Here is a 27,653-nt window from a genome sequence, read left to right as displayed (position 1 = left end):
TACCAGGCTTTTCAGGTCTGGTATGTATTTGAAGGGGAACCCCATGCCAAAAAAAAATAAAATGCAATTTATACACCACCACCACAAAGCACCTTGTACCCACGTTGATAGGGACATGGGCCTCTTGACCACAACCCTAGGCAGTGGGGGCCTGTGGGCAGGGGCTTATCGGAATCTGGAAGCCCCCCTTTAACAAAGGGCCCCCCCCCCCCCAGGTCCTGCCCCCCCCCATGTGAATGAGTATGGGCTACCAAAAAAAAAAAAGTGTAAAAAGTGAAGACACAAGAGTTTGTTTTTTATTTTTTTAATAAAGAGCTTGTCAATGTCCTCCAATGTAGATCCATCTCATGCCGCACCCACAAAAAAAAGCTCCGCCCACGATGAAGGCTTACTGCCGACTGCCTGCTCCTCCATGTGACATTTCTTAAATAACTAATTGGCCGAATCACCCCATGATGTCAGCAGGTGACCCCGCCTCCTTGTGATATCCCCGACCGGTTCATGCTGACCCTTTCCAAAAAAAAGAAAACTACATCCATAGGAAACCATGTTAATGGATTGTAGTGTCTTTTTGCAAAACGCACCCAAAAAATGCATAGGTGTGAACGCAGTGTCAATAGACACATTTTCACCTCATCAAGTCAACACCAGTAAAAGCACTTTGAGGCAGGGTTCACATATGTGCGGCTGTGGGTTCGTGCCTGGGGTCCGGTGCATGTCTGTTCACCAATTCAGGTCCGAATTTTTGCCTGGACCGGACCTAAAAGACACACAGGACCTTTTGCAATCCAGACCATCATTCCTTAGTGGTAGTATTACTACCACTTCTACTGAATTGCAGGTTCCAATTCAGAGTTGTGGTTTCAAGGATGGTGGCGTCCACTGCAAAGATGCATCCATGGCCCTAGGCAGCTAAATGTAAACAATGGGGCCAGGTGTGATGGCTGATTTCATTGACCAAATACAGCCACGTGGCTGTAACAATTTAAATTTCCAAACTTTATCTGTTCAAACATCTCTCAAACAGAACCCAGGCACCTTCAACCCTCATTGTAAGCTTTTATAAACTGGCTGAAACTTCAAGTATAACTAAAAGTCAAAACTTTTTTTTTTTTTTTTTCGTTTTGGATAGAGGGGAGAAGGATTAGAACTTATGGCAGTTCTTATTGTGGTCTGTGTCCCCATTAGGGAGATTCATCCTCTTTATTTGTCCTGTTTACCATTAGCATTGAAAGTGAAAGTAAAAGAAAATCCCAAATTAAAGTAATAGAGCAAATCTTCCAATGGTGACATTAGCTCTGGTGACCTGAGAGTCCCCAAGAAATTCCCTTAATTTGCATGGATTTCCTTTCACTTCTTGTTTGGCTATGGGACAGGAAGTGAAATACCTGTAATGGGACAAAGATGGCAAAAATAAACCTTACAGGGGTTATAACCTTTTCCTGCTCTATTCAATATAATAACTTTTGCCTCTAGTTCTACTTTTAGCCTTTGTTGTGATTTTAAGGATGAAATACTTACCAGTACATGCAGCTAGAGAGATCATTGATGGCTTGTTTTAAAGTTCTTTTTCTGTTTGTTGAGAGTCTGTAATGACTTTTTAATCCCTTTCCTACTAGTGGCTTAGCATGTTGGCTGGAACTGTGGGAAAAAAAAAAAAAAAAAACCACACACCACACACACACACACCTTTCCATATGCAGCACCATCTAGTGTGCTAGAATGTTAGTGTGGGGAAATTTTAGTTTGGCTCAGGGCCATGCCTGGGCTATGAATCTGGGTCAGGGTTTAGTGAATCAGGGCTAGGTGACTCATCTTAGCAGCTTCTCCCTGTTTTCTGGAACTTTGGAGTATGTTGTGGACATATTGGGTCGAAGCTAGGATTAGCTGCTTGGAATATTTATTAGGGCCTCAGTCAATCCCCAGTGAAAGGCTGACAGGGGACAGGCCACCTCATAAATAGGTTATGAGTCATGCCAGGGGGATTGTGACCTCGGGCCTGGAAGATTCCTACCAAAAAACACACAGAGGAAGTTCTATTACACAACTCAGGGATCTCGGGTTCCTGCCTTTAATGGGCTTTTGCTTCACCTAAGTGACTGTCAGGCAATTAGTGTTCCAGCTGGGTCCTGCAAGCATTTGTGTGCAGGAGTGAAGGTGGAGCTGTATATAGGAAGAGTTGTCCCTGAAGTTGTTGTGGTTGAGGTCAAATGGGCATCCCATAACCTCCCATCCCTAGCAAAGTTATTACCCTCAATAAAACAAGAAACAAAGTTGCAGACTGTTCTGACTCAACTTGGTGTGCCTGGCTGTGCAGGGTGAGGGATCCCAGTATACTTGGGGCTCCTTAGGGGTTGCGCTACACATATAGGAAAATCCCTAGGTCACAACAATGATGTTGGATGATATTTGCATTCATGTAAGTGAATGCAACATGTCTGAATTTTTAGTGATCACGAACTTGTCAAAAAAAAAAAAAAAAGTTCACGGTCATGCTAATTTGTGCTCTTATCTACTCAACCTGATCTTTTACCAGGTACGCAAGAAGAAAGAAGACTGATCAGAGTGTTCTGGTGGAGGGGCCGCCCCCGTCAGAACACAACAGCTCAGTGGGGAAGAACATTGCACTATATAGATGTCGAAATAAGCAAAGAAAGGGGAATAAAGCTTTTCTCAATTATAACACTTCCAATATTTTAACAAAAAAAGTAGAGGTCTCTTGCATACACTTGAAAATATAATGGAAATCCCCATCGCCAGCCTCAAGGTGCCAATGCACACTTCGGCTCCTACTATAATCACTAGAAGCACCCATACTGAGACCTATATAGTAAGGAATAGGACAGACTCAAATCTTACACATGTATGATTTGAGCAGAGGAAAAAGACTAAATGTAAAAAGTGCAATAAATATACAACATACCAGGAAATTCACAATGGGCCAACTACTATGTACACAATACAGAAGTTCCTATTTACAAACTATTTCCTATTTTATAAACACATAAAACCCAATTTATTCCTCTCTCTATTTATAAATACGTGGGAAAGCCAGGATGCCTCTGTTCCATTGATGTTCTATTCTAACCAACACTGGGGTAGCATTCTACAAAAGGTCTTCCATTGTGAAGGAATATTTTACAATGCAGAATGACAAGCAGAAAGTACAGCCCTACCCTAGAGACACAATCTGGAAGCCTGCCAAATAGGACTTTAAAGGATTGTGAGAAAAGTATAGAACTCAAAAGTGAATCTAAAGCCAAAACCTTTTTTTTTTTTTTTTTTTTTTTTTTTTTAAAGGGGGAGGTTTGGTTTAGAGGTAAAACCCCTGTTAGGCCTTTATTACTGTCTGTGTTTCTGATAGGGAGATTCACCCTCTCTATTTGTCCTGTGGGCCATTGTCTTTGGAACTATATACACGAGGGAAAATCTAAACTTTTGATATTTTAACGGATGTGGAAATTTAGAAATGGGGGACATCTGTTCTAGTGACAAACTAAAGGGACATTTTCCTTACTTTGGACAGATTTACTCTTACTTCTTGTTGTGTCTACAGGACAGGGAGTAAAAGGGAAATATCCACACTGGGACACAGATGGGGAAAAAAAAAAAAAAAGTTTTGATGAAACACCCCCTCGTGGAGAAGGTTAAGCCAAAAAACATTTTTAAATGTATTTTTTTTTTTATTATTAACCCCCTTCCTTCCCAGACCAATTTTCAGCTTTCAGCGCTCTCACTTTAAAATGATAATTAGTCATGCTGCACTGTACCCAATTTTTTTTTTTTTAATCATTTTGTTCACACAAATAGAAACTTGTTCACCACTGGGTTTTTATTTTTTTGCGATATAATATACACCACATGTGTGAGACTTTTCCACAGCCTGGCCACATACAGAGGCCCAACATCCAAGTAGCCCTTTCAGGCGTTCTAGGAGCATAAATTACCCATCAAATGTCATGACTACCTTTCACACTTTTCAATGTCCTGGAGCACCAGGACAATGGAAACCCCCACACATTGACCCCATTTTGGAAAGCAAACACCAACATATATTCTATGAGGCATAATGAGTCTTTTGAAAATGTAATTTTTTTTCCCCACAAGTTAAAAAAAAAAAGGGGGGGGGGGGTAGAAAGAAAATGAAAAAAAAAAACAAATGTTGTGAATTTATAAAATTTTTCTAACACATGGCAAAATTTACACCCCAAAATACATTCTGCTACTCCTCCTGAGTATGCAGATACCACGTGTGAGACTTACACAGCCTTTGGATATTACACATCTAAAGTCCTGATTAGTTATTACATTTTGAAGGCCCTAGAGCACCAGGACAATGGAAGTACCCACAAAATTACCACATTCAACAAATGTTGAATGTGTGCAGATGTTGATCACGGGGACAGTTGTGTTTTACTGTGTGGGGACACTGTTTTGACACTTACTGTGTGATCAGTGAGTGTAAAGTGCTTTACACTCACTGATCCCCACCGGCAACAGACCGGCTTGCCTTCTCCTCACTGACATGCTCCGTGTGAGGAGAAGCAGAACCAATCAACTGACTGCTGACTCTGTATACATCACACAATGGCTGTGATTGGACACAGCCATCATGTGATCAGGAGGGCCAATCACAGAGCCCTCCTGCCAAGCAGTGATGCGCTGTGTCTGGGGGACACAGGCAGACTGGGATTGCGCTCCTTCTGAGGAATGTTCAGAATCGTCTGCTCAGGACTACACACCCACCCGGCCGTTTATGTACAGTGGCCAAGTTGGAAGAAGTTAAATACCCCTCCATCATTCTTTTGCTAGAATTTTTACATACAGTTTCACAAAAATGTACTGCAATACAAGGCAAGGTTGACCACTTTCAGTGGAAAATTACCTCCCTGCTAATTGTGAGGTTTCCTAATATAACAACCCTTCTTGCTGCCATGCATTGGCTCATTTGAGTGGTTAGTGCCAACTCCAAAATTCCCCCCTATCCTTCCCCCCTCATCTTTTTCTCTCCATCTTCCCATATCTTCTTTCTAAGCCTCCTATCTCAACCCATCTTCCACTGGTCCACTGCACACTGGTCATTTGGTGGAGGGAGGATTAGGGTGTGGTCTTTTTCAGGGGTTGGGATTTGCCCCTTAGTTCCAGTGAAGGGAACTCTAAAAAGTAGTCAGCATACCAAGAAATTTTGGACAATTTTATGCTCCCAACTTTGTGGGAACAGTGTGGGGGATGGCCCATTCCTGTTCCAACATAACTGCACAAAGCAAGGTCCATAAAGACATAGATGAGCGAGTTTGGGGTGGAGGAACTTGACTGGCCTGACGTCAACTCGATAGAACACTTTTGGTATGAATTAGAACGGAGACTGCAAGCCAGGCCTTCTCGTCCAACATCAGTGCCTGACCTCACAAATGCTCTTCTAGAGGAATGGTCAAACATTCCCATAGACACACTGCTGAACTTTGTGGACAGCCTTCCCAGAAGAGTTGAAGCAGTTGTAGCTGCAAAGGGTGGGCCAACTCACTATTGAACTCTACAGACTAAGACCGGGATGCCATTAAAGTTTATGTGCATGTAAGGGCAGGCACCCAATTACTTTTGACAATGTAGTGTATGAGTAGAAGCCACTTGTGTTATTGTTTTGCCAAATTTTATTGAATGTAAGAATACACATTACACAAGTAATTGGAACTAAAACTAGCAATCATCAGTTATGCATCACTACAATATTTACAAAAAGTCTTTCGTCCTGCACTTAGCTTTTTCAAAATCTGTAACTCACTCATCAATATGTATCATTTTGTGGACACACAAAGTGCTCTTAGAGCGCCACGGCATTCTTGCCAGGAAGTGGGAGCAGGTAACTGTCAAAACTAGGTACCCAATCCCCCCCAAAAAGTGACAAATGTGGCAGTGGAGGGGGGCAGGTGCAAACAAGCAGAGCCTCCCCTTTTGGGTGCAGCTCCGCTTTAACACCTGAAAAGTTATCAGCAAGCCCTTCATCATGCAATACAATTGCCTGCGGAGATGGAGGGAGACATGACTGAAGCTTGGCAAAGGCTGCAAACTGGACAATTTCCTCAACGAGCACACTACTGAAGTCCGGAGGGAAAATAAGTTTCATTTTTTTAGTCTGGGGGAATTGCCCTTTTTGCACTCTTATAAATCCGGCACTGCCCTACCTCTACAAATAAAACAGAACTCTGCATGATGCTGCATGATTACATGTACTAAATATTGCCTTTCAAATTGTATGATTACATATTCAATTTTTATATACACCTGATCTATGTAACCAATGCTTGTTTTAGGTTGTTTCAATAAAAACTATTAAAAGAAGAAGAAAGTTTTGAATGAATTTACTTGCCCGGAGTTGTTTTTTATATCCCATTCTATGAACAACCCATCTGTGTGGGATCAAAACCATGATGACAAATTAGGAACAAATGGAAGATATTGTCTCCATCTAATTATTCTTGAACCATTGATACTAAGTTTCCTTACCTTAATCAGATGTTCCATAGCATCATGTGTTAGACACGTATAGTTCTTCAGGAAGTCCAACCGATGGCGTTCCGTTTCCTCCTTTACATTTGACTCTGATTCTTGTTCCAGCATCTGAAAAACCATCGCCCCAGCCAGAAGGTATGTGAAAAATCCAGCTGCCAGCAGGGCACTTTTTAAAAGCCCAGAAAGCAGTTTGCCTCTCTTCTTACCAGTGCTTCTTTTTTCAACTGTTTCCATTGTCACAGCACTTAAGCGGACTATGAGAATTAAGAAACACAGTGCCCTATATAGAATATACCTGAGCGTTTGTTTGGAGGGTCAATGTCCTGGTTTTCCCAATGGGAGTCCGTTTATGGAAGCAAAAGACTTCACGGGGAGAGTTAGGGAGGAGCGATGAGCTCTTGCTGTAAACTCTTTGTACTTTGAATTCTGACACAGTTTACATTTCCTGCAAATATAAGCAGGACAGAACAATTATTACGCAATAAGTTGAAGTGACATGTACTAATAAAAGAAATTCTTATCATAGTTTAGAGGTTGTATGTGCCTTTTATTGTATCTGGTAATAGAATAGGTGCCATCTGCTAGAGAAGACCCATATTATCTGTGGTTTTATAAAGGACAAAAGAAAATGAGCTGAACAGCCCTGTCACTTATTTCAGAACTTCAAATGAAAGGTGCACATGGCATATTTGGCAGCGATGCTTATTAATTCTATGTATTTAAATAGCAATGTCAGAAAAAGCTTTCAGTATAGTATTACTTCCACAGGCACACAATAGCATCAAGCTATTATTTAATGATTTTGGCTTACGAAAGGATATCTGGGTATAACACTGCAAGAACATAACGTGTTTTAAAGTTCAAATCCACCTCTCAAACTTAAAATATCTATTGTCCAGAATTTCCAAAAATAAAAAAATACTCTCACTACCATACTCATCTCCTCGCCTGCACTGTCCCCTGCAGACTACTCCAGATGTCCAGTGCTGCTTTGTCTTCCAGACTGAATGATGGCCAGCGTTCTAGAACTCACATGCAAATAATAAAGGGAGTGAGTGAGGAGATTCTTCAATTAACTAGTTAGTAGTCCCCAGCTGGATCAATTCCCATATCTTTAAACTCTGATTATAATAACCTCGCCTTGAAAACTGAGATAAACTGGAAAGTAACCAGATTACCACTATATACAAAAGTAACAAAGCATTTCTTATGTCACTGCAAACATCAACAGGCATTTAATATCACCCTAATCCTGCATGGCCAATGTATGAATATATACAGTATCTAGTGGACTTGGGTCTAAGGGCCCTTTTAAACTGATATGCTTTTCCTGCGTTTTTGACTTGCAAGAAAAACGCTGACATTTTTTTCCCCTTTAAATTCTATGGGATTTTTCCCACCCCTGCGCTGGGGGGGGGGATTTTTAAAAGTCCTGCTTGCTGCATCTTTGGTGCGGTTTTGAAAACTGCACGAAAAACCCAGGTTTCCATCTAAATTACTGGAAATTGCAGTAAAAACACACCTGCAATTTGTGTTTTTGAGCCACATATCAATTTTTCATAGGTGCAAGTGGCCCAAAAATGCACAGGAAACAATTTTACTGCAATTTTGCTACAGAGCCGTGTGAAAGGGGCCTAAATGGAACCTACTTGCTTGTATGTCCACCTTAAATTTCTTTTCAAGAAGGAAGGCAAAGTTTATAAGGACCTTTGTAAATGTCCTTATTTAAAAAGAGACAGAGATCAACTTATCAGATGTAATTTGCGGTGATTCTCCTTCAATTTCAAGTATGTAGTATAAAGCAATCTTGCATATGATATTTGAGTTTACTTGTTTTGGAAATACCAATAAAAGGACTGCTTGTTTTTACCAATTCAACTGGCTGATGTTCCCAGGCTACATCAGATATACATTATATTGTCAAAAGTATTGGGACACCTGGCTTTACACGCACTCTGTGCAGGCCAGTCAAGTTCCTCCACCCCAAACTCACTCATCCATGTCTTTATGGACCTTGCTTTGTGCACTGGTGCGCAGTTATGTTGGAACAGGAAGGGGCCATCCGCAAACTGTTCCCACAAAGTTGGGAGCATGAAATTGTCCAAAATTTCTTGGTATGCTGACTCCTTAAGAGTTCCCTTTACTGGAGCTAAAGGACCAAGCCCAACCCTTGAAAAACAATCCCACACCATAATCTCCCCTCCACCAAATGATTTGAACCAGTGCACAAAGCAAGGTCTATAAAGACATTGATGAGCGAGTTTGGGGTTGAGGAACTTGACTGGCCTGCACAGTCCTGATCTCAACCCGATAGAACACATTTGGGATGAATTAGAGTGGAGACTGCGAGCCAGGCTTTCTCGTCCAACAGCAGCGACTGACCTCACAAATAAGCTTCTGGAAAAATGGTCAAACATTCCCACATACTCCTAAACCTTGTGGACAGCCTTCCCAGAAGAGTTGAAGCTGTTATAGCTGCAAAGGGTGGGCCAACTCAATATTGAACTCTACAGACTAAGATTGGGATGCTATTAAAGTTCATGTGCGTGTAAAGGCAGGCGTCCCAATACTTTTGACAATATAGTGTGTGTGTGTGTGTGTGTGTGTGTGTGTGTGTGTGTGTGTGTGTGTGTGTATATATATATATATATATATATATATATATATATATATATATATATATATTTTTTTTTTTTTTTTTTTTTCCTTTTTATAGTCATACAGAGATTGTGAGCAAAGGTAATAGCGGCATAGGAAGGTTCCAGTTCTCCTGGAAACCTCCCCGCTTGGGCTCAGACTGGCCAGGCCATATTCCGCTCCACAAAACAAATGCTGTCAATTCGGCTGAGATCTGCTCTCCTACAATCTGCCTTCCGCTGGGCTTGTTGTGAATTGTTATAGTCTGACTACAGTACAAGTTCTTTTCATTTGCAACTGAACTGTGTGTGAGTTACTGCCGCTGGAGGATGATGCCTGTCAAGTGGTGATGCCTGTGCCGGAAGAGGACCAGGAAACACTGAAGCAAATTGTAACACACCTAGAAGACCTGTTCAGAGAAAACGTGATGGTTCCAGAGCGGAGGCACAGATTCTTTGTCCGGAGACTAAAAAGTATGATCTGCTGCATATGAAAAAGCCTTGGCTCCCTCACTCTGTCTCAACTCGCCTTGGACGTGGCTTCCCTGAAACAGCAAGTGTCCACACTTAAACAGGATTCGGCCCCTCCTTCTAAGGGTGAGAACCTGTTATGGAGGGACCAGAAGGAAAACCATACCCAACACACAGGTCGGAGTTGTCTGGACAACCCCCAAACAAGAAGTAGTTTGGTCCCTCCCCATTGGGACCCACAAAAAGCTGAAAGGGGCCACCATGATGATAGAACCCCAGTGGCACCTGGAGAGTGGCTGGTTGCACGCACTGGGGACCACCTTGATTGCACTCCCCAACCATGCCACCCTGGAAGACCTGTATGTGGTACCCTGTCACTGTATCTCAGACGTTCAGCCTGGGGTAGAGACCAAATATGCTCTGCTTCAGACAGCTATGGCCTCGCTGGATGAGTCACAATACAAGCTAATGCTCGAACAGCTAGTCATTGCTTTCCAGCACTATTCCCTACCACAACAGGGTTCGCCCACACAAACTACTAGAGAAGCACCTGTAGGTCTTTGCCACCAGCGCGAAGGACATTGCTCCCTTGGTTCTGGTGAGAAAGAAAGATGGAAGCCTGCAAGTCTGTGTGGACTATCACAAGTTGAATATCTGTACCCACTGGGATGCCTACTTGTTAATCCGGGTGGAAGAATTATGGCATTGGGGCAGGTCAAGTACTTCCCCACCCTTTATTTGGCGGGCGGCTACTGGCAAATCCTGGTAAGAGTTTAGGATCATGAAAAGCCTTTATCCCATGCCCTTTGGGCTGAACAATGCTCCCAATACTTTTTAATGCTTAATGGACAGGTGCTTGGGAGACTTTAATTTCGAGACTGTACTAGTTTATCTGGACAATATCATCATTTTTCTCCATAATTTTTTGAGGACCAGGTTCAACGCTTGGACCGGGTGTTGGTGAAGAATACCAAGAATAAGAGAGACAGTAAACTGGAACCAAAATGGGAGCATACCCCCAATCGGGTGGAGAAGCAGCCTTTCCCTCCAACTCTGGTGCATGATATAGTTTCACAAGAGCCTAATCACATCAAAAGATGTCTCCATCCTAACTTGCTGAGGCCTTGTGTGCTGAGTGGTGACTGTTCTACCAGAAAGCTGAAGGCAGAGTCGTTTAACACCACAGATATTCCAACAGTACAGGAAGTGCCTGAAGAGTGGTGCCTGCCCCCTCTCCTACTCGAGTCTCTGGTTCCTGACATTCTAGTGGCAAAGATCCCCAGCCCAGTGTTTGTAGTACTCTGTGCGGTAGCTGGACTGTCCACAGGCTGTCTGGATCTGTCTGGGGAATTGGTTCTAGGCCCAAGCGAAGAGGATGTGGGGGTGCAGACAGCCCTCACCCTCCTGTGGCACCCAGGTAACTATGACCTGAAGCTGAATACTTGCAACCAGATTGACCCTTTACGGTCTAACTGCAGGCAGCTTCCTGCAAGATATTGCAAATATGTTGTTCAAAGTTTTTCTGCTGTGATTTAGGTTCATGGCATTTCTCTTGTTACTTGATACTGTGTGGGTAGTGTAGGGACAGGTCACCCATCTGTTAGGGACAGTAAAAGCAGCAAGGAAAGGTTCCAGACAAATAGAGAAAGGCTCCACCACTTTACCTGGAAACCTCCCCGCTTGGGTTAGGACTGGCCAGGCTGCATTCCACCCCTCAAGACAGATGCTGTCAGTTTGGCTGAGATCTGCTCTGCTACAATCTGCTGTTCATCTGTAAGTGTTCCCAGTCAGGCTGCCTTCCACTGGCTTGTATTCTGACTACAATACAAGTTCTTTCTATTTGCAACTGGCATGTGTGTGAGTTAGTGCCGCGCACCACGCGTAAATCTTTTGACCAGTGCATTAGGTTAATAAAGAACGCACTGTCTGAGTGACTGATAAAAATATGAATATCAGGAAGTCATGAGGAGAAAGATATCACATGTACAAAGTAGCATACAGTGTGACTCTTTCAGGGTTTTATTTCTGTATATGTCTCTGCAGGGGTGATTTACCTACTCTTTTTGGCATTTTGTACGTATGGGAAAAGGCTCTATCTTATGTTAGAGGTGTGGAGCACATATACACTGTTGGTGATCCCATATATGGAAGGATAAGAGAGCGGGTTGTTTTTGCAGATGCAAGTGAGCCCAAGGGAAATCTTGGAGAACATACATGTAGGATTGTAAGGATTCTTATAAAGCCTGGTACACAGTTTTTTTGTTCAGCCGCCACACTAAAGCCTAATAGTTTCTTGCTGCTCTATTGTGTTCTGACAGAGGGATATCCCCCCCCCCCCTGCCAGAACACTCCGGTCAGCCAGCGTTCTCAGCCATCGGCTGAGAGCACTGATCGGGAGCCAGTCGGCAGACCTTTTTTGGTTATGCCCCAGCCGGCTTCTGTCAGACCAGCTGCAGTACACAGGCTGATGCCACTCGGCACTGGGCCCATGTGTACTAGGCTTAACTGGGATTTTGGCAGCGCCTTCTTTTTTTGCTGGAACAGTGGTTACCACCATAGATAGACTTTTTGTTGTTGCATTTTTTCAGTGATACTGTTGTTAATTTCTATATTTCACTTTGTTCCTCATTCTATAAGTCAATAAATGGACCATTTAAGTCAGGGGGTCTCCAAACGGTCGAAACAAGGGGCCAGTTTACTGCTCTTCATACTTTAAGGACTCGGACTGTGGCCAGTTAGAAAATGCCCCAACATTAGTGGGTGGTCAGCAGAAGTAAAAAAAAAAATACATCATTAGAGTCAGTGGGAGGAATTCTTCCCCCTCATTGGTGTCAGTGGGAGGAATAGTGCTCCATCATTGGTGTCAGTGGGAGAATTAGTTCCCCATCATTGGTGTCAGTGGGAGCATTAGTTCCCCATCATTGGTGTCAGTGGGAGCATTAGTTCCCCATCTCTGGTGTCAGTAGGAGGAATAGTACCCCATTGTTGGTTTCAGTAGGAGGATGATACCCCCATTGTTGGTGTCAGTAGGAGGAATAGTGCCCCAAGGGCCGGATAAAGGCAAGCAAAGGGCCACATCCAGCTGGGCACAGTTTGGAGACCCTTGATTTAGGTGATATGGTGATATTTTGTGCACATTTGGTTTGGGTCACACTTTTGCTGCACAATTCATAAATATCAGAAATAAGATCATACCCAGGGCATATTCAGTATAATCTATGCAACTGTACCGACTATAAAACAGACCTATATTGGGTATTGGGTAATCCTTCTTCTCGTGTGTACATGTGTGTGTGTGTACATGTCTGTGTACGTGTGTGTTTGTGTACATGTCTGTGTGTACGCGTCTGTGTGTCATATGTACACATGTGGGGGGTGCTGCGAACGTACAGATGTGAGGGGGGCCGAGAGCATACAAATGTGAGGGGGGACGAAAGCATACAGGTGTGAGGGGGGCCGAAAGCATACAGGTGTGTGTGTGGGGGGGGCTGAGGCACTGAAGGACTTGAGATGGCTAGTGGGCGGATTTGGTGGGATGGCCAGTGGGCGGGCCCTGGGGAAGGTTGTTGGTCAGGCCCAAGGGGGCCCAGGCCTAAAGCTGTGTAAGTGGCCCCACAATTTCTGATGGCTGCTCTGCCATAAATACTTCCCTCTGCCTGTCCGTGGATGTAAAGTACACTGATTCGCGCATGAGACGACTAGGCTTTGACCACAATCTCAATGTGAGAGCATATAATTAATATGAAATATGGATAAAATACTTACACACTGTTTTCTTCATTAAATCACAATACCGTCCTTTCATGAATAAGCAGCTTAGCCGCAAATTGCGTTGACAAACAAAAGAGAAATTTACTGCACACTACTGTAGAGGCATTGAAATGTTAAGAAAACCAATCTGGTTTGATTGATGCCAAGTTTAAGCATTCTCTTATCTTATGGACAGCTCCATTTCTTTCATGTTGTACACCTGGAGTATGCTGTCCAGTTCTGGGCACCAGTCCTCAGGAAGGATGTACTGGAAATGGAGCGAGTACAAAGAAGGGCAACAAAGCTAATAAAGGGTCTGGAGGATCTTAGTTATGAGGAAAGGTTGCAAGCACTGAACTTATTCTCTCTGGAGAAGAGACGCTTGAGAGTGGATATGATTTCAATTTACAAATACTGTACTGGTGACCCCACAATAGGGATAAAACTTTTTCGCAGAAGAGAGTTTAATAAGACTCGTGGCCACTCATTACAATTAGAAGAAAAGAGGTTTAACCTTAAACTACGTAGAGGGTTCTTTACTGTAAGAGTGGCAAGGATGTGGAATTCCCTTCCACAGGCGGTGGTCTCAGCGGGGAGCATTGATAGCTTCAAGAAACTATTAGATAATCACCTGAATGACCACAACATACAGTGATATACAATGTAATACTGACACATAATCACACACATAGGTTGGACTTGATGGACTTGTGTCTTTTTTCAACCTCACCTACTATGTAACTATGTTGTGGAGGGAACTTTTATATGTATATTTATGTATTTTATTGGAATATTTTTAATGATTATGTAAATAAAAAAAATATGTTTTTAACAGTTGTGACATTATTAAAGGGTGAGGTGATTGTTGGACGTTATGTTTCACCTCGCATGCGTTCATTTGCTGAGATCTAAGGTAGAATCTGGTCCGGGTTTTACCAGCCACCTTGGCAGGGTTGGTTCCAGACCAGATTTTGTGGTCCACTTGTGTCCACCAACAGGTGGTATACATGAAGCAGGACTGGAGCAAAGAATTGCTCTTGGCCTGGGACTCAGGAAGCCACAAACCTGAGAGAGCTGTTTATGTGAAGTTTGCTTGTGCATACTTGCCAACTGTCCCGAATTTCCCGGGACATTCCCGGGATTTAGACCTTTGTCCCAGTCCTACCATTTCCCGGGAAATGTCCCAGGAAATCGCAGTTTTCATGATTTTTTATTTTTTTTTGCCACCGCTAGAGGTCCACGCCCGGTGTTCTGCCGAGAAAGGTCCCCCGTCGGACAGTGTCCACCCTGTACTGCGCAGGCGAAGCTTTTGCACCCGATCTAAGGAGGGACTCCGCTCTGGGGGGGGACATCCGATGTAAGGAGGGACTCAGCTCTGGGGGGGGGGGGACACCCGATGTAAGGAGGGACTCCGCTCTGGGGGGGGACACACGATGTAAGGAGGGACTCCGCTCTGGGGGGGGGGGACACCCGATGTAAGGAGGGACTCCGCTCTGGGGGGGGGGACACCCGATGTAAGGAGGGACTCCGCTCTGGGGGGGGGACACCCGATGTAAGGAGGGACTCCGCTCTGGGGGGGGACACCCAATGTAAGGAGGGACTCCGCTCTGGGGGGGGGGGGGACACCCAATGTAAGGAGGGACTCCGCTCTGGGGGGGACACCTGATGTAAGGAGGGACTCCGCTCTGGGGGGGACACCTGATGTAAGGAGGGACTCCGCTCTGGGGGGGGGACACCCAATGTAAGGAGGGACTCCGCTCTGGGGGGGGGGACACCCGATGTAAGGAGGGACTCCGCTCTGGGGGGGGGACACCCGATGTAAGGAGGGACTCCGCTCTGGGGGGGGGACACCCAATGTAAGGAGGGACTCCGCTCTGGGGGGGGGGGGACACCCAATGTAAGGAGGGACTCCGCTCTGGGGGGGGGGGGGACACCCAATGTAAGGAGGGACTCCGCTCTGGGGGGGACACCTGATGTAAGGAGGGACTCCGCTCTGGGGGGGACACCTGATGTAAGGAGGGACTCCGCTCTGGGGGGGGGGACACCCAATGTAAGGAGGGACTCCGCTCTGGGGGGGGGGGGACACCCAATGTAAGGAGGGACTCCGCTCTGGGGGGGACACCTGATGTAAGGAGGGACTCCGCTCTGGGGGGGGACACCTGATGTAAGGAGGGACTCCGCTCTGGGGGGGGGACACCTGATGTAAGGAGGGACTCTGCTCTGGGGACACCTGATGTAAGGAGGGACTCCGCTCTGGGGACACCTGATGTAAGGAGGGACTCTACTGGGAGCACCTGATGTAAGGAGGGAATCTGCTGGGGACACCTGATGTAAGGAGGGACTCTGCTGGGGACACCTGTTAGCATCTGGTGACAGGCGACGTGGCAAGTGACGCACTCAGGGCTTCCACCGATTCTGCATTATGGTGAGTTGAATGATTTCATTTTATATTACAATGTAATAATAGAAATAATGCGCTTCAATCATTTTGACACCATAACAACCATGGTGCCGGGATGATTGAAGCGCCAACACCAGGTGTTTGGAGTATCTTTATCTGCTGATTGTTAAACTTTATGAAATACACATATTGCTATTGTGGTGTAGGATCTGGGCCTGCTGTCCCTCCATTACTCTCTTTCCTTCCTTCTCTCTCCTTCCCTCCATCCGTCGTTCATCTCAGACTCAAACCACACCCAATTTGAACCATGCTCCTTTAAGCCACGTCTAATATTTAGTTTAAACCACGCCCATTTTTCCATCGTGGCGCATGTCGTCTACAAATTGTTGCACTTTCAGTGCCATTAATTGTTAATGGTACACCAAACACAGAAGCAAACACACATTTTGCCTTGTAAAAAAAACGAGGGGGAAATGGTGCAAAATGCACAGTAAAAAACAAGCAACCCACAAAATGTCCCATTAACCACATGTAGTGCAGCCAATTGAAATCAACAGGCTGCCCTATGCATGTCACAGGAAAATTGAGCCACAAAATGTGCTCTCCCACTATGCTAGATGTGAATGGGTCCTGAAAGTGAAATTAGTGGGTAGTGCGGTAATGATAAAAAAGTGTGGAATGACAGTGCGTGTATGGCCTGGTCTGGCCAATCCAATGAACAAACAAACAAAGAGGGCCTAGTGCTCCGGGCACAGCATACCCTTCAGGATTTTGAGGACAGACCAGGAGAGTATTTAAACATTCCTTTATTGGTTAACAAAATTATTGTACAGTAGAAAACATTAAAATCAATAGTAATAATACAAAGTTCCAAGCATAATGGTGACTGCCCTCTGAGGCTTTGTGTCATCTATAGCAAACATGTTCTATAACGTAAACATATTTGAGCATTAGTACAGTAATACAATCGAGTTGAGATTGTTTTGTACAGAGATTGAATAACCATATAAGTAGTGAACATGGCAAAGGAAAAACCACACACTCACATACCTGAGCTGATCGCTGCTAAACACAAAGGGGAAAGGCAGAATGGATATAGCCTGCACAATTGCTGCCTTGCGGTGCGGAGATAAGGATGTGTGGCTAGCTAGGTGTGTAAAGCCAAGACCAAAGGCATGAAAGTTAAGAGCCGGGCGGACCCACAGGCACTGCAAGAACTCCCACTGAGTGGAGTGTCTACTTCCATCAGCATAAGGTCAGCCAGCAGGTAAAAGAGTTCAACCAGTAGCCTCCTGTCTAGTAACAGTATACACAAGATCACAGGAAAATGACGGCACATTCAGATGCGGGAACTGCAACTATTGCCAATATTTGGACACAAACAAATCTGCGGTGTTACCCAATGGGGAGTAATTCAGATCCAAACACTTTGTAAATTGTCGCACTGCAGGGGGGGTATACCTAATGCAGTGCGAATGCAGTTGCTTTTACGTAGGCAAAACAAAAAACTACTCTTCTGGCAACGCATTTATCGCCACATAGTTCGTATCAATAAAAAGGACCCTGATCTCCCCATTGGTCGACACTTCCGATTAGTGCATGCTGATTGCACTCCCAAAGTGCATTTTTTGGCTTTGGACCACATTCCTACCAGCCCTAGAGGGGGTGACTCCAACAAAGCACTCCTACAAAGTGAATTGAGGTGGACCTCCACCTCAATGCCACTACACCCCCAGACCTCAATGAGGCGTTTAATTTCAAGCTCTTCATGGAGGGCTTTCAATCAGGGGCTTGCGAATTGGACCTCTAGTTAACCTCCCTCAGAAGTATATTCCTCTGTGTATCTGTATTTTCACATCTGTGCAGACTTTTTCATATTAACACAATTTATTTATATATGTGTTTATGATTTTCCACATTTTCTCCTAATCTCCAAACAAGTTATTATTTTCAACAACAGTGCTGTATCCCTTGTATTTCATTCATCATTGTCTTTTCTCATTGTTCTAGATACTTCCTTTCAACTTATGGTGATGTACTGTCATGCGGACTCTCAGGCCTGAGCTGACTGCTTCTCACCACTAGGTGGCGCACTTTGTCCCTCCTTGCAGTCATTCCCTCGATCCCCTGCCCGTATTCCTATGGGTCACACATTGTCTCTCCATTGCATGGGGTTGCAGCCTTGGCGTTTCCACTGACTGCCCGGCACGCGGGAGACGTCCGATCGCCGCCAATTTGGCGGTAGTTCTGGGTCTTCTAGCCCTATGGAGCTCAGCCCGTTGGTTGTGCCCCTTCCTGTTTGTGTTCCAACCTGGGGCGCAGAGAGGTGGGTCCTACTCGCGCCGGAGGTGGAATGACGCGGGAAGCGGCTCTGCTCCTTCGGGGGCGGGCCCGCGCCGCGCACCATTCTGCCTGGGAACTCTGAGGCAGATGGTTGCAGCCACCTCTGGCACAACACTCTGCCTCATCAGCCACAGCTGAGTTGGGCGATGTTTGCAGCCCATACTCAGCTGTTTATAATGGCTATATTGGCTATTTAAAGGCTTTGGGCAGCAATAGCATTTACATTGCTGGTGCTTGCTTGCTGCTGGGACCCATCGACTTGTGTGTACTTCCTGACATGGTGAGCTTACATTTTGATCACTTTCATACGGTATTAACACTACCAATCTCTGACTCCAATTGCCGCTTCAACTACTTAATATGCTTTCTCTGTCTTTACTAGACAGGAGGCTACTGGTTAAACTCTTATACCTGCTGGCTGACCTTATGCTGATGGGAGTAGACACTCCATTCAGTGGGAGTTCTTGCAGTGACTGTGGGTCCGCCCGGCTCTTACCTTTCATGCCTTTGGTCTTGGCTTTACACACCTAGCCACACATCCTTATCTCCGCACCGCAAGGCAGCAATTGTGCAGGTTATATCCATTCTGCCTTTCCCCTTTGTGTTTAGCAGCGATCAGCTCAGGTATGTGAGTGTGTGGTTTTTCCTTTGCCATGTTCACTACTTATATGGTTATTCAATCTCCGTACAAAACGATCTCAACTCGATTGTATTACTGTACTAATGCTAAAATATGTTTACATTATAGAACATGTTTGCTATAGATGACACAAAGCCTTTGAAGAAGGCCACTTAGTCTGAAACATGTGAGGCGTCATTCTTAACAGCTACGTCTATTACCTCAGAGGGCAGTCACCATTATGCTTGCAACTTTGTATTATTACTATTGATTTTAATGTTTTCTACTGTACAATAATTTTGTTAACCAATAAAGGAATTTTTAAATACTCTCTTGGTCTGTCCTCAAAATCCTGAGGGGTATGCTGTGCCCGGAGCACTAGGCCCTCTTTGTTTGTTAGTGCGGTAACACAAGAACAATGAGGCTCCATTAACATCTGTGCGTTTCCTTGCATTTCAGAAATGCACTGCATCAAAAATCACAGTGAAAAATGCACCAATATCCGGTCTTAAAAAAAGTTCTGAAGCTTCTTTGGGGCAATTGTTGTGTGTAGGGCAGCCCCTTCAGGTGGATGCGCTACCCTATACGTGATGAGTGAAAATGCTCCAAAACGCCTCCCCACCTCACTTAAAAAAAAAAAAAAAAAAAGACACATGTGGGAATGCGAGCTCCCGCTATGCAGAGATATGAACAGGGTTGACAGCTGAGTGTTTCTGTCCACTACCTTCTATGTACTTGTATAAAGATGGCCATACACTATGCATTCTGTATTTAGTGAGAAGGATAATCACTGATTGATTGCATTTCATTTTAAAATTGTGCAGCTGGGAGTGGGTGGATAATGCGGGGTGTGTGCTAATGAGGTAAACTTATCCTTTAAGCGAACAGACCTTCCCCACGATCAAGCCTCACTCCTTCACCAGAGGCGCCCACAGATGAGGTGAGAGACTGCTCTCCGATCCCCTCACCAAGCCTAAGCCTGTCTCCCTCACAGGCCGCCGCTGAAGACAGGCACGGCACTGAAGAGCTACTCCCTTTAGAAGCCCTGAAGCAGATTCAACACAGCTTAGCCACTCTCCCCACTAGACAGGAGCTAGATCACTGGGCTCAACGTATTGAATCCTCCCTCAAGAGAGAGGTGGAGGATCTTCGGGCGCAGGTCACCCACACTGATAATAGGGTCACTGCTATTGCCTCAGATCAAGCTTTACAGGAGACCCGCATCACTGCTTTGGAATCCATAGTGTCCCACCATAGATCCCAACTCCTCCAAGTCCGACTAAGGTCAGAAGATATCGAGAACAGGAGCAGGAGGAATAACATTAGGATCAGGGGTTTACCGGAAGCCACGGCTCCCGGGGACTTTGCTGTGACTATTACGTCCATTTTTAACTCCTACCTTGATAGAGCCCCAACCACAGAGATTGAGTTGGACAGAGTACACAGAGTGTCTCCGGGCATGACCCCTGCTAGCGGACGCCCAAGGGATGTTTTGTGTCGCGTCCACTACTATAAAGAGAAAGATCTGATCCTCCGGAAGGCTTGGCACAGGGGTCCTATTGACTTTGATGGCGCTTCTATTCAACTCCTGCCAGATCTGTCCCGTGCTACCCTAGGGATGCGCAGGGCAGTTAGACCCCTCCTAAATGCTATACGCAAATCTGGAGCTACATATACCTGGGGCTTCCCATTTTATGTGCAAGTGAAGAAGGAAAATCGCCAATTTACCCTGAGGTCACCGGACCAACTCCCTGAACTCTTTCTGTTCTTGGGGTCTGACCCGATCCCCGTACCCAATTGGTTGGATGTCCTCCTTGATGATCCAGTTCCACAGATATCCAATCCCTTGCCCCAAAGGCGCAGAAGGTCTCGCTCCAGAGGTGCGGTCTCTGGTCAGGCTCACATCCACCCTTCTGATCCGGAACTGTGACAGCCATCAAATGCCCTGTGAACTTCCAAAGATGACATTGCACGGTTCTACCTATAGCCTATACCCCTCGGTCATGAAACTTTGCTCCCGCTGGTTACATCATGGCTAACTTTAACCTTACCGGTCCAGGACACCCAAAGATCCAGAGTTATATGTCTAAGCGGAGGGATGGGCGAGCTCTGATTGACATTCAGTTGATATGGGGCGGCTTTGTACTCTGTTTCCAGCTCATCCTCTTCCAGGTTTCTCTGCCAACGGGATGGCATATAAGGACTTGCCCCCTTCACCCCAGTTCCCATGGTTGGGTGGCCCGATAAGGGAGGTTTTGGGGGCATTTCATAACATGCTAAGGTTACAAATACATTAAGCTGTTTTCTGCTGAATTTTTTAGCTCCGTTTTTCTATAAGTTATCCTGCCACAAGCGGCCATTGCACTGCTCCCTGCATCTTATATGACAACCGCAAACCCAATCCCACTCAAACGGTTGGTATTTGGGCCCCGGGGATCCGGTCGGTCCCTAAATAACTGTGCATTCAGTTTCTTTTATATTCCTCATTTTTATACTTGCGGGGAGTGGTTCAGTGGATAGCTTCAGGCCCTGGTCAGATCGCTATGTTTAAGGTCCCCGTGACTTACTGTCACTTCACCTTGGCCCGGGGAGGCCCATGTGTGTAATCGGGTCCGCCACGGTCAACACTTCCCCCACATAGGCCCGTTCTCCACCTGCGTTTTTAGGTGGAGACCATATATTAGTCTTGTGTTTACCAGATCTTTCAGGTACAAGTGCATATATCGTTGTGAATTTGTGCTACCACCCTTGAGGGAGTGTTCCTGACAGGTGGTTTACTTATCTACCTTTCTCTCTCTCTTCCTCTATTTCTTTCTCTTTCTCCTTTTCCTTCCCCTTCCCCTCTCTCTTTCTCTCTTCTCCCTCCCCCCCCCCCTTTTTTTTTTTCCAGGGAATACTTCGTTCATCATCATGCCAAAAGTTACCATGCTCTCCCTGAATGCCCACGGGCTGAATATCCCAGAGAAGAGGTCGCAGGTGCTAGGTGAGATTTGGAGAAATCGTGCCCACGTAGCCTTCCTCCAGGAGACTCATTTTAAGGCTTCAAAACCCCCAAAATTCGGGAACTTCAGGTACCCTTTTGTTTACCACAGCTGCTCCCCAGACTCTAAATCTCGGGGGGTAAGTGTTCTCATCTCTAAAAATGTGGCTTGGTCGATGTCAGCTGTCTTCAGTGATAATCTGGGACGCTACATCTTTGTGAAGGGTTCAATCTATGGGCAGCTTGTTACACTAGCCAACATCTACGCCCCCAACATAGGTCAGGTGGGCTTTATTGAGGACTGCTTGGACAAACTGACTGACTTTGCAGAGGGACAGGTGATCTTGGGAGGAGACCTAAACATAGCCTTGGACCCCCTGTTGGACACCTCCACGGGTTCCTCGCATCTGTCGTATGCGGCCCTTCGTCGGATTAAGAAAGCCTTGACAGCTGTTCACTTGGTGGACACGTGGAGGATCACACACAGCAACACTAGGGACTATACCTTTTTTTCGTCCCCCCATAACTCTTACTCGAGACTGGATTACTTTCTAATACACCAATCGGCCCTTCCTTTAGTGTCCTCCAGCAGTATAGGGGTGAGATCCCTCTCGGATCACGCACCAATTTTACTGACACTCATGTTGGGAGGGGGGCAGCCACATCAACCAGGGTCATGGCGGTTAAATGAGAGCTTGATCCAGCAGCCACCATATGCAAAAATGGTGGAGGAGGAGATTAAAGCTTATTTTGCAACCAATACAGCTTCGGTGTCCTCGCCTTGCTTGTTATGGGAGGCACACAAATGTGTAGTCAGGGGAGTACTTATAAAATTGGGAGCTAAAGTCAAGAAAGACAGTCAACGAGAAGTGGACTCTCTCTTGGAGCGCATTGGGGTCCTGGAAAAGCAACATAAACTATCTCTAGCCCGAGACGTTGCCGTAGATCTACAGAACTTACGTGACTCCCTTAACTCTCTCCTGATGGCTAAAGCAAAAACCAAATTCATGTACTCACGGAGACTATTCTATGAATTTGGAGGTAAACCCGGCAGACCCCTAGCCCGTGCATTACGTGAGACCACGACACGCTCCTATATCCCCTCTCTGACGTCTCCTTCGGGCCAAAAAATCTTCAAATCACAAGAGATTGCCAACTGCTTTCGCAGTTACTACGAGAAACTTTACAATTTGACCCCTACGGTAACAGAGTCTACATCGCAGACTCATAATTCGTTAATAGACGAATACCTGCTCACTTCAGGTGTTCCCACGTTGACGTCTCAGGAGAGGGAGGAAATGGAAGGCCATATTACAGAACAAGAAGTGCTCAAAGCCATCAAAGGTTTGGAAGCTCGCAAAGCACCGGGACCCGATGGTTTTCCCCTGCTTTATTATAAGACGTTTGCATCGCACTTGGTGCCGCATTTTGTGCAGGCCTACAATGCGCTCCTGGACGCGACCCCACTCCCTAGGGACTCCTTATTTGCTCACATAGTCCTGATCCCTAAAGAGGGTAGAGATGCGACAGACTGTGCAAACTACCGCCCAATATCTTTATTGAATACGGACCTCAAGATATTTACCAAAATATTAGCTAACCGCCTGATCTCCTTTGTCCCCAAATTAATCCATTACGACCAAGTAGGTTTTGTCCCAACTAGGGAAGCCAGGGATGATACGATTAGGGCCTTGAATCTTATCCACTTGACCCGGTCCAGGAAAACTCCAATGTTGCTGATTTCAGCTGACGCGGAGAAAGCCTTCGACCGGGTCAACTGGCTCTTTATGAAACGCACGCTGAAGCACCTTGGCCTAGGGCCCCATATGTGTCAATGGATAGAGGCAATCTACTCCCAACCCTCAGCAGCAGTCCGAGCAAATGAAGCAATTTCAGCCCCCTTTCCCTTGAGCAACGGGACAAGACAGGGATGCCCACTGTCACCTTTAATATTTATATTGGTACTAGAACCCCTGCTAGCTCACATTAGGAATGACCAAAATATAAAGGGCGTTAGCACCGGCAACACACAGCATAAAGTTGCGGCTTACGCCGATGATTTATTATTTTTTGTGACAAGTCCCGTCACTTCAATCCCCAATTTACTACAGGCGCTCAAGACATACTCTGCTCTTTCTAATTATAAAATTAATGTGCACAAAGCAGAGGCGCTAAACATTAATTTACCCAAGGAGACTTTCAATATTATTCAACAGAATTTCCCCTTCTCATGGGCACGCCAAAAAATGAAATATCTGGGCGTTTACCTTACACCCTCAGTGCCAGCAGTCTTCCAAGAGAATTACGTCCCCTGGCTTGCCTCTCTACGTCGAGATCTCCAGCGCTGGCACAAGAATACTTTCTCCTGGTTCGGAAGGAATAGTATTTTAAAGATGGCGGTTTTGCCAAAATTATTATATCTCCTCCAAACATTGCCAATAACGGTCCCAAATCACTTCCTTCGCTCTGTCAGAGGGGAATTTTTGAATTTCTTATGGGGCTACAAAGTAAAAAGACTGTCTCATCATATCCTGTCCTTACCAAAAGACCAGGGCGGCTTGGGGTTCCCAGACCAGTGTAAATACTACCAGGCGGTTCATCTAACTAGAGCCCTAGATTGGGCCAAGCATGCCTCAGAGAAGGAGTGGGTGGGGGTGGAGCAGGCAATGACATCTCTCCCGCTCCCAACCTTGATGTGGCAGACTTCAGCCTTGCCAGTACCCCTGAAATCCCACCCTTTGATTGGGACTACGGTGTCGGTGGCAGCAAAAACGGGTTGTGTCACATTGGTCTCCCACACTCCCTCACCTTTGTCACCGGTAATTGGCGCTCAGGAGTTCCCATGTAGTCTATCGGGGAGGAGGTTTAGGGAATTTCTGATAATTAACAGATTTAGGTTTCAAGACTTTCATCATGAGGGTCGATGGCGCACCATCGAGGAAATACAAGCAATGCTATCGCCACCATTAGATAGATGGAGAGCAACGCAGATCAGACACTTCCTTACCTCCTCGAAGTTCGTGCCATCCACTAGTTATTCCACGTCTGCTTTTGAGAGGCTCTACCTGGATCCTACTCCCCTCCGTCGTCTACTGTCCTTAATGTATGGGATTCTAGTCGACCCTCAGGACGGCTTTATGCCTCATTATTTACGGAAATGGGAGAATGACCTGAGTCGAGCCTTCTCGGAGGAAGAGAGAGAACGAATTTTATACTTTGCACACCGCTCCTCAATTGCGAGCAGGTTCCAGGAGGTTGGGTTTAAGATAATGACTCGCTGGTATAGAGTGCCCAAGCTTCTCCACAAAATTTACCCTTCAGTTCCTTCTTCCTGCTGGCGTTGCCAGCACCCTGACGGATCATTACTGCACATTTTCTGGACATGCCCCCGGGTTCGTCCCTTTTGGGAAGACATTAGGCACATAGCTCTTAGACTGACGGACATTACATTAGCAGATGATCCGGCTCAGTGCCTGCTCCACCTTACACCGATGTCGAGACGTCGGTATAAGAAGTCCCTCTTAATACACCTTCTAAACGCCGCTAAAATATGCATTCCGCAAAAATGGAAATGCTCAGATCCCCCGTCAGTTGGACAGTGGATAGCTGTGGTGAATGAAATTAACCTGATGGAACAATTGACGGCTGCATTACAACGTAAGGAGGAAAAATTCAACAAAACCTGGTTTCACTGGCACGATTTCCGATTCTCTCAGGATTACAACACCTTTGTGACCCCCTCAGTAGAGCTACAGTGACAGAGCATGTGTTTTTTTTTTTTTTTTTTTCTCCTCGCCAACCCCCTCTCCCTCCCCTTACTGATCTTCCACCCTTTCTCTCTCTCTTTTAAACCTGCCTTATCTTATCGGTTCTTACCATGTTCATGTCTTCTTTCCTGTCTTCAGTTTTCCGTACTGTTATGTCCTCTTTATTACTTGAAAAACTTGTGTGGGTGCACCTGACTTGGGGCGAGCATATTGCCTTTTTAATGTACATTGTAGTACTTTATGGTTAATGTGGGTGAGCTGGCGCTATTTTTGGTGCCAGCCGACTTGTCACCTTCATATAGTATATTGATGCTGTGTTTTTGTTTTATGTATCGGTCTGTCCTCAATGTACAAACTGTCAATGTTGGTCTTGTTTTGCCCTACCCGGTGTACTCAATAAAAAAACTCTTTAAATGAAAAAACTTATCCTTTAAAAGGGACTAGTGTGGGGTTTTTGTATTTTCTTTTTTTTAGGTTTCTTGGCGACAATTGTCAATGGAACGAAAAAGCGATGGGAAAAATAATAAATCTCACTGCCATCGCAACAGGTGCTGCAGTAAAGTCCCAAGTGGGACACAGACCATAAAAAAACAAAATCATATCCAACTGTAGCCAGTTACGGCCGCTCCATCAGGGGCACTGCCCCCCCAATCCATGCTCCTGGCCCCTAATCTACATGCAGGGAGCCAGGCGCATGGCTTTCAATGGGGTTTTTTTTTTTTTGAAGCACATGATTAGAGCCTGAGAATTAATATTTGCTAATGTGTTCCTGCTTCTCCTTCCTGTCAATCAAGAAGCAAATCTTAGGGACTTCCGGCCATTCGGGTCTCAGGACCAACTTCCTTTTCGGCACAGGAGGAGAAGCAAAGGCCCCAGCTCTTCACTTGGCAAGCTGGCAGGAGAGAGGAACAGCATCAACCCCCTAAGGTAAGGCCACTGATCGCCGCTGCCCATCTAATGTGGGGGCGGGGGGGGACTGATCACCGCCATCCATCTCCAGCAGGGGGGGGGGGGGCAGGCACTGATCGCTGCCATCCGTCTCCCATGCAGGGGGGCACTGATTGCCGCCATCCATCTCCCGCGCACGGGGGGGTGCCATTGGTGCGAGTGAGGGGAGCAGGTTTGCCATTCCCCCAAAATATTAAGCACCAGCTGCCACTGACTGTAGCAGCTGCCAGACACAGGCACAGTTCCATGCACACTGACAATTTAGGCTTAGTCTAGGGGATGTTTTTTTTTTATTGCTGAATAACTTGAACAGGAGAGGGGTTTAGGGTCACAGGATACTCCAAACCATTATATCAATAACAAGAGGAGATTTTATTATTCATGAAATACTCTTCCCATCTGCCAACCGCAAATGCCTCTTTGCTTTGCTCAATTCGCGCCTGCCTTGGTGTGGTAGCCAGGCACTATAGCATTGTGTATACTGTAAGACCTGGGGGCAACTGAGTATCGGTAGGTGAAAAACACAGTAGCCAGCTATAGTGTCTCACCACCTGGTAAGGGTAAGCGTGACAATAATGCCCTCCAGCAAACAATCCTTTAGCAATCTTCTCCAGGCCCAGATCCTGCTGCTGCCCCAACTGCAGTTTTTTGTCTCACTACCTATCTCCTAGGGGCAGTAGGCCCAGGAGAACTGGAACACCCCCTAAAGAGAAAAAAACACTCTGGAAAGGCCTCCCAAATATTTATTACCTCCTCAGTCACCTTCTTGATGCCTACTAGCAGGGATTGTCTAGGGCATAATAAATATCTATACTTGTCGTTTGATTCTCCCTGCCATATATTCTGGAAGCTTCTTCAGAAGCACGTGGGAAAAATTAAACACCCAGCTTAGGAAACTCTTGACCAGACACAAACAGTAGATCACTGCTCCACTGCTTACATTGAAGCCAAAAAATAAACTTAGCCTAAGAACCTAACTAGAGGAGGTCGCTTGCTACACTACTCTATTGAAAAATCAAAAGGCTAAAGGCACATTTTCGGAAGTACTGCTTAGCCCAAGAGACAATCCGAACCAGCTAACTAAACAGAGAGGGAGCAAGTGCCCACTATTGAGACATCACTCTGCTCAAGCAAGTTTCCAGTGTTATAGTCATAACTCCCAAATTTTGAACTTCAGAAGGAGGGACACTGGAGGACTAAAAAGACCTGCAGTGCGCTACGTTGAGAT

At 45.6% G+C, this 27,653-nt stretch overlaps 1 protein-coding gene across 3 annotated transcripts in view; it reads right to left on the bottom strand.

Moving 5' to 3' along the window:
- LOC141117403 (potassium channel, subfamily K, member 16-like) overlaps window positions 1–27,653 on the bottom strand; it is a 165,774-nt gene that overhangs the window by 45,951 nt on the left and 92,170 nt on the right. For 2 of the 3 annotated variants that reach the window (XM_073610256.1, XM_073610258.1), the window contains one exon: window positions 6,505–6,955. In XM_073610256.1, coding sequence (XP_073466357.1) covers window positions 6,505–6,744 — 240 coding nt within the window. In that variant the 5' untranslated portion in view covers window positions 6,745–6,955. Of the gene's footprint in view, window positions 1–6,504; window positions 6,956–7,441; window positions 7,548–27,653 lie in introns of those variants that run through there. The other variant, XM_073610259.1, reaches the window with a different exon arrangement.

This window comes from Aquarana catesbeiana, linkage group LG13 (assembly GCF_042186555.1).
Source record: "Aquarana catesbeiana isolate 2022-GZ linkage group LG13, ASM4218655v1, whole genome shotgun sequence".
NCBI lineage: Eukaryota > Metazoa > Chordata > Amphibia > Anura > Ranidae > Aquarana > Aquarana catesbeiana.
This window is presented reverse-complemented; position numbering and strand designations above follow the sequence as displayed.